The sequence below is a fragment of the Rattus norvegicus genome, chromosome 9 (assembly GCF_021556685.1).
Source record: "Rattus norvegicus strain SHRSP/BbbUtx chromosome 9, alternate assembly SHRSP_T2T, whole genome shotgun sequence".
Classification (NCBI taxonomy): domain Eukaryota; kingdom Metazoa; phylum Chordata; class Mammalia; order Rodentia; family Muridae; genus Rattus; species Rattus norvegicus.
The window spans coordinates 75642459-75656896 of NC_141542.1; the positions used below are offsets into that span (position 1 = coordinate 75642459).

The following is a 14438-nucleotide window of genomic DNA, read 5'->3' on the forward strand; positions in this document are numbered from 1 at the left end:
GCAAAACTTCAGACTTTTAAATGATTAATTTTCTTAAGTTGAAAAGGACTAATTTTGAAACTTAAGAAAAACCTCTAACTCTTCAAAAGAGAAATGTATTCACAGGAGGAAAATAAAAATGGCTACTAAGCACTAATTTTTCATTACTTAAAGGAACCTTAATATTTAAATGCTTCTAATGAAAACATAAAACATCAGAATATTCTATATCATAAAAATTTCTGAGACTAAATTCAAGTATAATTTTTAAAGTGCTAAGTCAAACAAGACATTGTGTGTGTGTACATGTGTGTACATGTGTGTGTGCCTGTGTATGAGTGTGTATGAGTGTGTGCGAGGATGTGTGTCTATGTGTGTGCATGTGTGTGCGTGTGTGTGTGCATGGATATGTGTGTGCATGTGTGTGAGTGTGTGTGCCTGTGTATGAGTATGAGAGTGTGTGTGCATGTGTATGAGTGTATGCATGTGTGTGTGCCTGTGTACAAGTGTATGCATGTGTGTGTGCCTGTGTAAGAGTGTATGTGTGTGCATGTGTGTGCTCTCCTTTTTAGTGTTAGAAGAAAGGTACTGAGAACATGACTGGAGGAGTCATCAGTGTACTACCCAGTTGTGAACCCTGTAAGCTACAGTAACATGTTAAAGGAGAAATCACCCACTTTATGATTTAAAAACTGAAACTCATACCTGGTACTGATATTGGGACCAAGAACACCTCGAGTGGTCATAGGTCTTAACGGAAAACCTATACTACTCTGCTAAGTGAATATAGTGTTAAACCAACACCTAATGACATTATTATACCTATAAATTACTGCATATTTCAGCCTTCATTGAAGAAGGTTCTTTTTGTAGTATATGGCGATTAACACAGAGACTTAAACTGGTCAAGGCACATAGAAAATGAAACTAGAATGTTCAGTCTTAAATGGGACATCTCTAGCACTTCCCCCTCCTCCCAAGTCTCAAGGATCATTACGCAGCAAATGGGAAGATTAAGAGTCGTAGAGGACGCAAACAAAGAAATACTGGTTTAGGACACAACAGACACGTTTCACTCTGGTACCCATTCAGGATTGTGAATCCTAAAAGACCGCCAAAGAGCCCATTCCGATGCAATCACACTAGGGTCTCTTTTATTCAAGCAGCCAGACAGGAGGGTGAAGCCCCAAGCCTTCAGCAGGACAAAGGTTTATAGGAAATGTCGAGCAAGAGAGGGGGTGCCCAGCCTGGCAAACATCTCTCTGAGTGACTGTTATAAGCTGACAGGTGGGTGCTCTGAAGCAAGACCATGAACACTCACAAACGGTCTGAAAGTACATCCGGGACTATCAGACTAATCCTGATTGGCTGTTGCTAGGGAGTATCTAGGAAGCAATTCTGAGGTATGGGCCGGGACAAGCCATAGGGTCCTTCCTGGTACTTGGGTGCAGCTTGAGTTCAGCTGCAGGTCAAGTTCTCAGGCTCTTTTTCTTTTAAAACGGAGGCTGGTCCCAAGATGGAGTAGGTTTGGCCTCTCAACACATATGAACTCACAAGAGGTTATGACATCATACAAAAGACTCAGGCCAATTCACATCAGACCAAGATTCCATCCTAGAAGACAGATAAGCTTAAAGTCTTACCCTAGCGAAGGAGCGATTGGAAACTGAGAGTTGCCGAGAGTGGGAGAGTCAGTTTTTTAAGCCCTTTGTAAGTTGACCATGTTCCAGTAGGAACCTCCACATCGAAGAGTACACTAGCAGTGCAAATTATACTGGATGGATTTAACAAAATAAAAGAGTACACAGCACTGGATGAGTAGGGAACGGGTGTAGACATGGGAGGGATTGGGGGAAGGGTGAATATGATCAAAATCCATTATATAAACATTTCAAAGAATTCAAATACAAAATGATTTTTATTCAAGTATGAAAAATAAGGAATATATATGCATAACAAAGATTGAAAGAACTAAAATTGTTAGAATGGTAAGGGAATTATAACGACTTGTATTTGGATTTTGTTTGTTTTTTGTTTTTTGCTTTTTTTTTTTTTTTTTTCTCAGACAGGATTTCTCTATATAGCTCTGGCTGTCCTGGAATTCACTCTTCAAGACCAAGCTGGCCTTGAACTCACAGAGCTCAACCTGCCTCTACATCTCCAGTGCTGAGACTAAAGGAGTGTGCCACCATTGCCTGGTTCAGCTTGTCTTTTATGTTTTGTATTTTCCAAACGTTTTTATGAGCACGTATTACCTTTACAGCAAGTAAATAACATTACTCAAATCATATTGCTTTAAGCTATTGATTAATTAAGAATAAGTTCCCGGGGCTGGAGAGATGGCTCAGCGGCTAAGAGCACTGACTGCTCTTCCAGAGGTCCTGAGTTCAAGTCCCAGCAACCACATGGTGGCTCACAACCATCTGTAGTGGGATCTGATGCCCTCTTCTGGTGTGTCTGAAGATAGCTACAGTGTACTCATATACACAAAAATATGAATGAATTTTTTTAAAAGAATATGTTCCTAACTATGGTTACTTACTATAATTATACCTTTTGAAATTCCAGAGTAAATTTAGCTATGGTTTTGAATCCATAAAAGGATGAGGAGACAGAACTAAACACTGGAATGTCGAAAGCCAGTACTCAGGGAGAGAACACCTTGCTGAGGCCTCTAACTCCTTCCAGCTGCCTCTTTTTCAGGTTGTTGTTTCCTTATTTTTTAATTCACTTTACATCCAGATAATAGCCCCTCTCCTCTCCTCCCAGTCCCACCCTTACAAATCCCTTCCACTATTTCTCCCACTCCGTCTCCTCAGAGAAGGGGAGCCCATCCCTCTTGGGGCATCTTAGTCCCAGCAAGTGTAGGCACTGAGGCCCACTGAGGCCCGACCAGGCAGTCCAGGTAGGGAAAAGGGGTGGGACAGCTGCAGTAAAGGAAGTAGGTGTTGACAAAGGCTTTCCTAGTGCACCTTACATTTACACTCAGCGTCTGAAACAAGGAGACATATGTACATTTGTAAGACAACAATTTTATAGCATTCTACTAAAATATTTTCTCAGCCTTTTACATGTCTATTGAATTTATATTCATAATTGTTAGTACATTTTTAGCAGAATCACACACTAATGCAGGGGATTAATTTGTACTATTGACAGTTTGCTTTTCTTTCAAAGGATTTCCCCCTTAATTGGTCAGCACACACAGAGGAAGAACACTTAATATATTTAGACACGTTTCTACTTAGAGGCATTTGAATAACTTTGAATTTATTGGTATTTAGGAGATTTTAAAAATAACTGTTTTGGGTTTTCCTGTCTGAAGCTTGCTGTGGGAAGACTGATTTAGCTTCTGTTGGATCTTGCCTTTGAAAGCCACCTTTTCACTTCCACTCTCAGGAGCCCAAACTAGCCCTCTTCCTTTCAGTTGATACCTCATTCTGTTGGAGAGACACCTAAATTCCTCCTCCTTATTCTCTCAGGATTTATGGGTAAACGTCTCAACTTTACCTCTTGTAGAGATGGGTTTATTTTTAAAATGCTTGGATGTTTGGGCATTAGTTCTTCATCCGATGAAAAAATTACACTTTTCCTGTCTTCATGTGGCCTGTCTTCTAGTTCAGAAGTGTTTGGCACACGTGGCATTTCATCCTCTTCTATTATCTGCAGGGTATGAATGGGGGGCAGCGTGACATCTTCCGGCGGTGTTGAGTCACCACTTTTGGGTAAAGAGAACTCTGAATAATTTTGGTCCAACAGCTTTAAAACTGGTATGACCCGGCCTTCCTTATCACTGTAATCCACTAACTAAAACAAAACAAAACAGAATAAACATAATTAATCATTATTCACTAGTGAGTTTCAAAATCAATAAATCAATTATGTCTGTCCTTTACATATTGATATTTGTAAGTCATTACATTCCTCAAGAAGCCGTTGGGAAATCTTATACTTGGCCTGAGCGTAGATCATTATCTGAAATGTGATAAAGCAACTGTTCACGAAGCCATGGCCGCATATGTCTGAAGTGCGTAAACTGGCGACCAGCTAAGGAAATCTGGGGGCCGATGTCTTATTGTCACGTTATCACTGATGCTATGAAACAAGGGAAGCTTTAGTGCCAAAATACCACAATTACATCATAAAATAAAGGAAATGTGATAGTGAAGAAAAGGAGAATAAAGGCTGGCTTCTTAAGTGAAGTGTACTCTGTGTTCTACCGTCTCCATCTGACTTGGGGAAAACAGTGCATCTCACGCTTGCCAGTCAGAGACCCAATATGGAAACAATTAAGTAGCATCAGAAAGCAGAAACAAATCCTTTACCGATCTACATGGCGATTTATTCCTTAATAGAATGAAAAATTACATTTAGATAATTCCATTTTCACTGACTTCTATCATTAAATGTATATTGTTAGATTCTCATTCTAATGAGCAATTCTAGTGAAAGTAAAAACAGGCTTAAGTCATCTGCTCCTCAGGTCTTAAGTAAAATCTCACGGGCTTTCTCCTTTTCTAAATGTTACTGTTTTGTGCTCAAGTCTGTTTCCATAGGGCAATTTATTTTGAAACTAATAGTATAGATATTGTCATAACAAAAATAACTGAATAACTTTAGGGATACATTTTAAGGTTTACCTATAACTGTTCTACTTATATTCCATCTCTTCATAGATTGATGACTATTAGAAATTCCCTTTTGGCTCAGAGTGGTTAAGAACACCAACTGCTCTTCCAGAGGTCCTGAGTTCAATTCCCAGCAACCACATGGTGGCTCACAACCATCTACAACTCCAGCTCCCAGAAAGATCCAGCGCCTTCTTTTTCCTCTGTGGGAACCAGTCATGAATATGCACGCCCGGGCCATCCATGTAAAACACAGAACATAAAAGAAGAAATTCTCTTACCTCGTTTGAAATAGCTTCAGATTTTCTGTAATGAATATCTGTTTAAAAAAATTACAAGTTCTCTGTTTTATTTAAATAATATTGCATTACTTACATGTATATACACTGATGAACTATGACTATAATTTTTCTCCCTTCAAAGAAAGGACAACTTACAGCAGCTATTCAAACATGAGCACTGCCTTAGTGAAAACATGGTGACAAGCCTCTGGGAAGAAGAAGGGGTGTAGAAAAAGAATGGAGCATGTGGGAATTGATGTTGAGCCTTAATATTTTCCCCCAAGTCCCTGAGCCATTTTATATCCCACCAACAATGTACAAGGTTTTCCATTTCCCCACAGCCTGGTCAACACTTGTTATCTTTTCACTTTTTGGTATATGATCAGGTATATGGTATTATGGTTTTTGTGAGCATTTTGTCTAAGCTCTGCCCCACAGTTACTTGGCAACAGCCAGGTGTACCTGACTCACTATAAAAGGGGATGCTTGCCTCCTCCTCACTCTCTTACTCTTGCTTTCCTGCTCCTACTCTGTCCTCTCACCCCTCCCCCTCTCCCCCCAAGAGCTAATGGCCTACCTCTACCCCCCCTCCTCTCTCCTCTCTCTCTCTCTCTCTCTCTCTCTCTCTCTCTCTCTCTCTCTCTCTCTCTCTCTCTCTGTCTATACTACCTTCTCAACTGCCCTCCCCATGCCCTGAATAAACTCTATGCTATACAGTCATGTGGCTGGTCCCTCAGGGGGAAGGGATGCCTCAGCATGGGCCCGCGGAGGGGCCATCATACATCTACTAAACATATTCCTTCTCCCTTTATCTTTTATAAACACAAGTTTTGATTTACACTGAACTGGTGATTAGTGATTTTGAACATTTGTTTTCTTTTTTATAGAGATTTGTATACAAATCTGAGCCATTTTTAATCAGGTTATTTACATTGACTTGTTTTTGTTGTTAGTGAACTGAAAAATGGGTATTAGCCACTTACCATGCATGCTTTGCAGACCTTCTGTCCATTCTGTGCTTGCCTTTTTACTCACTGTCTGCTGTCAGGGGCTCTTTAGCTGGATATAGTCCAGCTGTTTTTGTGTTTGGACTTGTGCTTTCACTGTCTCATTAAAGGAATTATCACCTGCACCAACATCATTGAACTCTTCTCATATATTGCCCGCAAATCTTATAGTTTCAAGACTCATGTTTTAAATTTTTAATTCTCTTTAACTCACTTTCTTTTTGTAGCTAGCTCATGGGGAGAATGAAGTGGGTTTTTTACATGATTCTGTATTGTGCAGCTTTGTCAGATTTATTAGTTCTAATATGTTTTTCTTGTAGAGCTTTAGGGGGTTGCACATATAAGATCATGCCCTGTGCTGTCAAACTGCCTTCTACATATCTGTGTCTGTCCCCACTGATGACTGCTGCTGTCAACCTTGGTAGGAGAAGCTCCTTTTTTGCAGCATTCAGCAGTCGGTGCAGAAGCTCAGAACTGGTCACAGCACTCAGGATTGCTTCATACTCAGCCCTGAGCAGGACATGCAAATCACACCGTCAAGGCTCGTGGAGGTGTGAGACACCGAGTAGAAAGACTCTCAGAAGATGAGGAGGAGTATCATGAAATGCACATTCTGGACAGGGTGTGTCCATTGCACCCATGAAATCATAGTAGCTACCTACACACAACCTGTGCAAAATCAAGCCAGCCAACTCACCAGCATGAGTAGAGGGGCTCTGATGAGGCTCTACCCTAGCTGAGGAGCCGTTGATACTGATTTTTCTGTGGGTTGTTCCAGTGGGTGGTGCTGTACACACATGCACACAGGCAGCACTCACGGGCTCAGGGGTTATTAAAAAGAAACAATGACATCAAGTTGGAAAGGAAAGTGTTGGGGATCCAGAGAGGGGTGAAGGGAGCACTTAGATGGGAAATTATCAAAAGATAGAGAGATTCTAAAAATGCCAGGTCATGTCCGGTAAAAATAAAGTGGTGCCATCTTCCTTTCTGAGCTAGATGGCAGTGATATCCTTTTCCTGACTGATCGCTCTCTTAGGATTTCCAGTACTGTGCTCAATACAACAATCAGGGAAGGACATCCTTGCCTTGCTCCAAGATTAGAGAAAAACTATACATTAAAAATTGGAAGAGGAGTCAGGCATAGTGGCACATGAGAGGTGGAGGCTGGGGGACTGCTTTGAGTTTAAGGCCAGCTAGCATGGTCTACATAGTGGGTTTTTTCTTTCTTTTTTAGATGGTCCCCCCCCCCCCCCCAGAGCTGGGGACTGAACTCAGGGCCCTGCGCTTGCTAAGCAAGTGCTCTACCACTGAGCTAAATCCCCAACCTTTAGATGTTTTTTTAATGTGAATGAGTGTCTTCCTGCGTATATATCTGTACATTGTGTGTGTGCCTTTTCCTTGGGGAGGTCAGAAGAGGATGTTAGATTCCCTGGAACTGGAGTTACAGATGGTTGTGAGCCACCAGGTGGGTGCTGAGAACTGGACCTGGGTCCCCGGCAAGAGCAACAAAAACTCAAACTTCTGAACCATCTCTCCAGCCACACTTTTATTTTTTCCTAGTCTAGCTCAATTTGTCAATTTTATTTACATTTTTTAAACTTAGCTTCATTGATTTTTTTCAATTCTCTAATTGAAAAAAAAATCTATGATCTTTATTACCTCTGACTTTGAAGTTAGCTCCTGTTCTAGTTCTTAGTGGCATGAAGTTAAGTTGTTTAATTTTAGGTCTTTTCCAAAAAAGCATTCTTTACTTTTAATATTCTTTACTTCTTTACTTTTAATTATGCGCGCAAGTGCGTGCGTGCGTGTGTGCGTGTGTGTGTGTGTGTGTGTGTGTGTGTGTGTGTGTGTGTGTGTACGTACTCATGTATTCTGGTGACTATGGAAACTAGAGGCACTGGATTTCCCAGCAGCTGGAGTTACAGGCAGTGGTGAACTGTCTGACACCGAATTCTGCAAGAGCATCAGGCACTGGGAGTTATGGAGCCCCAGATCTTTTTTCTACAGGAACCTTTATTGCCATAAAAACCTGACGTCTTAATGTCAATGTCCCTTTCAGCATTGCTTTTGCTTCAGTGAATGTATTTAGGGTGTTTTCTAATTCTTCCTTGCATTGAGCCAGTGTTTTACTGGTTGTTAAAAATAAAAATTAAATTCCTACATAGTGAGAATTTTCATTTTCTTCGCTGACAGTTCTAACTTCACTCCATTGTAATTGAAAAGGTATTTGGTACGACATAAATCACTCTCAATTTGTTGGCTTGTTTAGTGATATCTACTTTGGAGAATATTCGACGAACTCCTGAGGAGAACAGATAGTCTATGCTGTTCTCTCTCTCTCTCTCTCTCTCTCTCTCTCTCTCTCTATATATATATATATATATATATATATATATATATATATATGTATATATATATATATCTCCACACACACGCACACACATATACACACACACACATACATATACATTTGGACTATAGTTAAGTGAATTTACAGTGCTATGAAATTCTCTTTTTAATTTCTGTCTTGTACTATTAATTATAGAAAGTGCCCTTTCCCATTATTTTTGTATTGTTACCTGATTCCCTTTTATCCTCGCTTGCATATTGTTAAGTTCTCTGACACTGGTTGCATATATTTACAATTATTTCTTTTTGATATGTTGACCCCTTTGTCATCATATAATGGACTTATTAGTCTCCTTTAAAGTTTTGACTAGTGTTTTTATGATACAAGCACAGCCACCCCAGTCTCTTTTAGCTTCTACTTGTGTGGATTTGGACTCATGTTGTCAGGTAGGAAGGTAAGCACCGTTATTGGAGACCTATCTTGATGGGCCCATTTTCCTTGTTACTTTGTGTTGATATTTTCACATAAGAGAAAACAGCCATTTCTTTCTCTTGTTAAAGCATTGTACAGCAAACCTTCACCAGGCTGACTGATTAGAGATTCTGGGGCCTCTTAAAACTTTCATTCAAGTTCAAATTATCTTTGTTCTCAATGATTATTAGTGTTAGATCACCAATGCACCTAGACAAGCAAGACAAGAGTCAGTGCCTCAGCCTGTCTGTGGGGAAAATCAGAATGTTGGCTTCCAACTCCTGATTCCTCTTGCCCTAGCCACTTAAGTGACTATATTACAGGCATGCACAACCATACATGGTACATTTTTTATTCTTAGTGTGTCTCAAACATCTAGAGTATGCTAAGTCTTAACAGTGTTCTGATACAAGCAAGACAGAAGGCCATGTCTTAGGATGTACTGAGAAAAATAAAAATATTAGCTTATAGCTTATGCTCTTAGTTCTTGACCTCCACAGTGGTGCCTTAAGTATTCCTAGGAGCTAAAATAGAGCAGGTTTTGTGCTCACTCAGCATTTGGGAGCCTGTCAGTCAGTTTTTGGATTTCTTGTAAAAAGGAATTGATTTATAAATTGTTGGAATTGGAGTATCTTTAGAGGGCCAGAAAGGTCTCAGAGTTCATGTCTTGGTGACATTCTTCCCTCAACTCATTTTTCCTAGCTGTGGTATGTCAGCTATAAAAGAAATAAGAACCGATTGTTTTATGGATATGGTGCATAAGAAGGAAATAGCAATATGGTTAAAACTTAAGCTCTAGGGTCAAACTGACTAAGCTCAAAGTCAGCTCTTATCAGTTAATGACTGAATTCTAGTTAGTTGGCTATTTAATCTGCTTAATTCTCAGCTTACTTGTCTTTAAAAACATGGATAGGAAAGTACCCAGAATACATGTATGTGCTGAGACACTGGAGGCCTCAGAAATACCCAAAAAAATCAAGTCATTAGCTGACCCACAAAAAACAAAAACAAAAACAAAAAACAAAAACAAAAACAAAAAACAAAAACAAAAACAAAAAACAAACCACTGGAGAAGCAGAACTCATAGGGGGGGTGTTACTTCTTCCAGTATGTGATACTAAAGAGGGCATCTGTGGTGAGACTGCACTTAAAGCATGGGTGTTGGAGCTCTGCAGAGCCTTGGCTGGGTGCTTGCCTGGCATATGTGAGGTCCTAGGTTTGATCTTTAGCAACAAAACAATAAAAACAGCACCAAAAAGAAGCTTGTATATTTCATATAGATTGAAGATACAACAGCTCCACTCTAGTAAGTTAGTATAGGAGACAGAAATATGAGCGCGAGCACGCGCGCACACACACACACACACACACACACACACACACACACACACATGTGGCTGATGTTGCTGGGGAAATAGCATGGAAAGGCAATTAAGTTACAACAAAAACCTTGCAATAATAAATTATATCACAAATAAAGCTTTAAAGATGTGAAAGCGTGTGTTTAACACGCAGTAGTGTGCACACTTTACTTGCTTTCTACAGAGATTGGAGAGAGATGTGTAGGAGACTGGGTGAACACTATTTTTCATTAATTAAATCTCTTACTGATACCTTAGGGTAAGTTCTCAAATTAGACACTAATTGGATTTCCTCTGCTATAGTTTCTCTTTCTCTCTTCCTTGTTCTGTCTTTGACTCTCTCTTACACGTACACACACACACACACACACACACACACACACCTCAATAGTTCTGTAACTCAAATGCTTAACAAAAATGTCTTTATAAATATCACAGCTAATATTTAAATTTTTCTATATTTAAAGAAGCAAAGAACCATTAAAATTTTTTTTAACTCCTGAGGTGGGAGGAATGACTGAGCAGTAAGAGGGTCCATGTCCCAGCATGAACATGGTGGCTCACGCCACCTGTAACTCTCTGCCTAGAGGAAGTGATACTCTCTGATGGCCTCTGAGGATGTCAGGAATACAGATGATACACAGGCATTTACACAGATAAAACATCCATACACAGAAAATAAGTAGCAATTTTAAAAGTTAAAAAAAAAAAACCTCTTGATAGGGACCAAGGCTTTTCTTAGAGATTATTACAGAATACAAATATAATTGGTACAATAGTAAAATGTATGTATCATCTGAGATGAAAGTGAAATTAATTTAGAGTAATTAAGTAACGTTTATAATACACCACCTTGCTTTAGTTAACTTAATAATAAACATAGAGGGGCTGGGGATTTAGCTCAGTGGTAGAGCGCTTGCCTAGGAAGCGCAAGGCCCTGGGTTCGGTCCCCAGCTCCGAAAAAAAGAACCAAAAAAATAATAATAAACATAGAAATTAACTTGATTTTACCATGTGTCGTTCTTTCAAGCTCTTCTAATACACTAGAATTTGATCCAGACGGCTCAACACTTCCCTAGACACACGAAGGAAGAAAGAAGGAAAGAAAGCATGTTGGGTAGAATACTTAAAGACCTAAAATATTTTTTCTGCTTTCATATGTATTTTACAGAGGACAAGAAAGAGGAGGAGTAGCTACTCTAGAAGGCAGCAGCCTAAGCACAGGGACCAACATCACTGAGATGACAGAATGAGAACAAAGATCTCAAAGCATGATGCTAGCTGTGTAACTCAGGCAGGAGGACGGCAAGAAGCACATTTGTGTTGGAGTACGTTATGGCCTGTGTCTTTAAAATTATGCATATCTTTATAAAACTCCAAGGAAATTTGTAATGCACGATGACATTGAATCTTTTTTATATAGACACCGTTAATAATAAGAGCACAAATCCACAATCTCTCTAATGACTAGTTTCTCCTAAAATATTAACTCTATATTTGTAAATAACAGTTAATTCAACCTCTAACAGTACACTGCTGCCCAATTCTTACAGAGATATTGTAAAACATAATATCAACACAGTATGACTAGCATTTCAAGATCGTGATCTTAGTAAATCTTTTATCTGAGATAGATATCCTTTATTTCTTGATCAAAATGTATACATTACATATCTAAACTTCAAATGAAATATTACTATCAAAATGCATTTAAAGACCATTGCAGCTAAACAAGACAAAAGTACAATTTTAAAAATTGTCCAAAGGTTTGAATATTTATCCAAAGAAGATATACAAATAGAGAATGTATGAAAAAATTTTCACATCATCCATCATTAGAGAAATGAAAACAAAAATTAATGAATCAGGACTTTGAATTCTTAGGTTTGTTGGGAACATTGGGACCTGCAATCACAATATGGAACCCAACAAGAGGTCAAGACTCAAAACCACTACACACTTTCTTATTGCAATGAAAGATGACAAGTTTGCTTGTACAAATAATTTGGCAATTCTTCAAAACTTTAACTGGGAATTACCATGTAATTACCTTCTGTTCCTGGGCATTCACGCAGGAAAATTAAAAACATATGTTCACACACAAAAGTATACAAGAAAGCCAAGCACGTTGGCCCACATCTGTAATCTCAGCACTGGGAAGGCTGAGGCAGGAGGATTTTGAGGTTGTCAGCAAGTTTAAGACTAGTCTACATAGTGAGACCCCCATCTCAAGAAGAACAATAGATGTCTGCTCATGAAAGCTCACTGCATCGCCCTTGACCGTAGCTCAATAGAATAAATAACCACAATGTGTGTCAGCAGATGGACACAGACAAATGCAGTGTATCCGTGCAACGGGGACACATCTAGAGACAAATGACATGCTGCCATGTGCTACAACTGGAAAACATTACGGCAAGAGAGCCACAGTAAGCCACAAAGAACCATGTGTTTATATGTGGTCCCACGTTTAGGAAATGTTGGGGACAGGCAAACGTATACAGAAGAATAACACAGACTGGCTGCCGCCGAGGGCTGCAAGGCACTTAGAGAACTGAGCAAGTTCTCACTCATGCTGTCCGGCTTCTTCTGACTCCATCATGAACATTTTCTAAAATTGATTGTGCTGATGGATCCGCAACTTGGTGGACAGGCTGAATGCCCCTGAAAGGCAGGCTTTAAATTGGCCAGTTAACTGAACCTTATAAACCATGAATAAACTTATGGAATGATACACTGTTAATATAGTAAAGTTATGAAGTATGAGTAGCATTTTATATAATGGTATTATAAGCAATAATCTGATCAAACACTTAATTATCAATGCATATCCCTACTAAGCATATGTATTGCATGCTACATATAAAAGAATGCATTTTGTCAATTACCTTAGAGTCTTTTTTTAACAGTTTTGGATTAATAAGATTTCTTAAATAATCTGCTTTTTCTATCCATGTATTCATACTTTTATATTCCTCTTTCATTCTTTCCAATCTAAACAAAAAAAGCAGTTAGAGATGAAACGAGTCAGTGACAGAAGAATGTGCGATAAAAGTCACAGAAAAATGACACAGTATGATCTGTTTACATAAAGTTCCAAAAGGGACACACCAAAAACATATTATCTAAGGATACAGTTAAAATAATTACAACAAAAATAAGGGTCATGGTTATGGGATGCAATCAGGGACAGAGGTACATCTCATAAAGGCACACAAATGTATTTCTAACATTGGTGATGAGGACGTATTTCTTATTAGGTAGTAACTATTATCATTAGTTAAGCTTTATAAACACATTCAGAAATTAGTCAATTATTATTCTTGGTGCTTATTCCTTCAGTATTCGAACTGCACCCCCTTTTCCCTCCCAGATCCCTCTCCCTCTACTTCCCAAGATTATTCTCTCCCCCCTTCTGAGTAGGACTGTAGTATCCACACTTTGGTGTGATCTTTCTTCTTGGGTTTCATATGGTCTGGGAGTTGTATTGTGGGTATTCTGAGATTCTTTTTGGCTAATATCTACTTATCAGTGAGTATCTTCCATGTGTGTTCTTTTGTGACTGGGTTATCTCACTCACAATATTTTCAAGTTCCATCCATTTGCCTCTGAATTTCATGAAGTTATAGTTTTTAATAGTTGAGTAGTATTCTGTGGTGGAGCAGGGACTGAAGGAAAGGCCATCCAGAGACTGCCTCACCTAGGGATCCATCCTATCTGCAACATTAAACCCAGACACTATTGCAGATGAGAAGTGCTTGCTGTCAGGAGCCTGGTATAGCTGTTCCCTGAGAGGCTCTGCCAGAACCTGACCAATACAGATGTGGATGCGTGCAGCCAACCATCAGACTGAGCGCAGGAACCCCAATGGAGAAGGTAGGACAAGGACTGAAAAAGCTGAAGGAGTTTGCAACCCCCTGGGAAGAACAACAATATTAACTAACCAGAACCCCCAAAGTTCCCAGGGACTGAACCACCATCCAAAGAGTACACATGGAGGGATCCATGGCTCCAGCTGCATATGTAGCAGAGGATGGCCTTATCGGGCATCACTGGGAGAGGAGCTCCTCGTTCCAGTGGTGGCTCAATGACCCAGGGTAGAGGAATGATAGGGTGCTAAGGCAGGAGTGAGTGGTTGGGTGGAGAAGCACCCTCATAGAGTCAGGAGGAGGGGGGGGGATAGAGTACTTGTGAAGGGGAAACTGGGAAAGGGAGTAACATTTGGAGTGTAAATAAATAAAGTAACCAATAAAAAATAAAGTGCTTATTTCAATTAGTCTGGGCTGCAATAACAGAGTGCTATATATTGGGTGGATTAAACAACAGATACTTATTTCTCATAATTCTCAAGGCTGTGTTGT

General features: G+C 39.5%; 1 protein-coding gene and 1 long non-coding RNA gene across 6 annotated transcripts in view; one reads left to right on the top strand and one right to left on the bottom strand.

Moving 5' to 3' along the window:
- Nucleotides 1-4942, top strand: part of LOC120094795 (uncharacterized) — a 34385-nt gene extending 29443 nt beyond the window's left edge. For 2 of the 4 annotated variants that reach the window (XR_015629589.1, XR_015629588.1), the window contains one exon: nt 4656-4942. This is a non-coding gene — a long non-coding RNA (uncharacterized LOC120094795). Of the gene's footprint in view, nt 1-1369; nt 1690-2547; nt 2683-4655 lie in introns of those variants that run through there. The other 2 variants (XR_015629587.1, XR_015629586.1) reach the window with 2 other exon arrangements.
- Catspert (catsper channel auxiliary subunit tau) overlaps nt 1-14438 on the bottom strand; it is a 95775-nt gene that overhangs the window by 46106 nt on the left and 35231 nt on the right. Inside the window, 4 exon segments of one of the 2 annotated variants that reach the window (NM_001409059.1) lie at nt 3490-3786; nt 4889-4926; nt 11089-11152; nt 12966-13071. In NM_001409059.1, coding sequence (NP_001395988.1) covers nt 3490-3786; nt 4889-4926; nt 11089-11152; nt 12966-13071 — 505 coding nt within the window. 2 annotated transcript variants of the gene reach the window in all.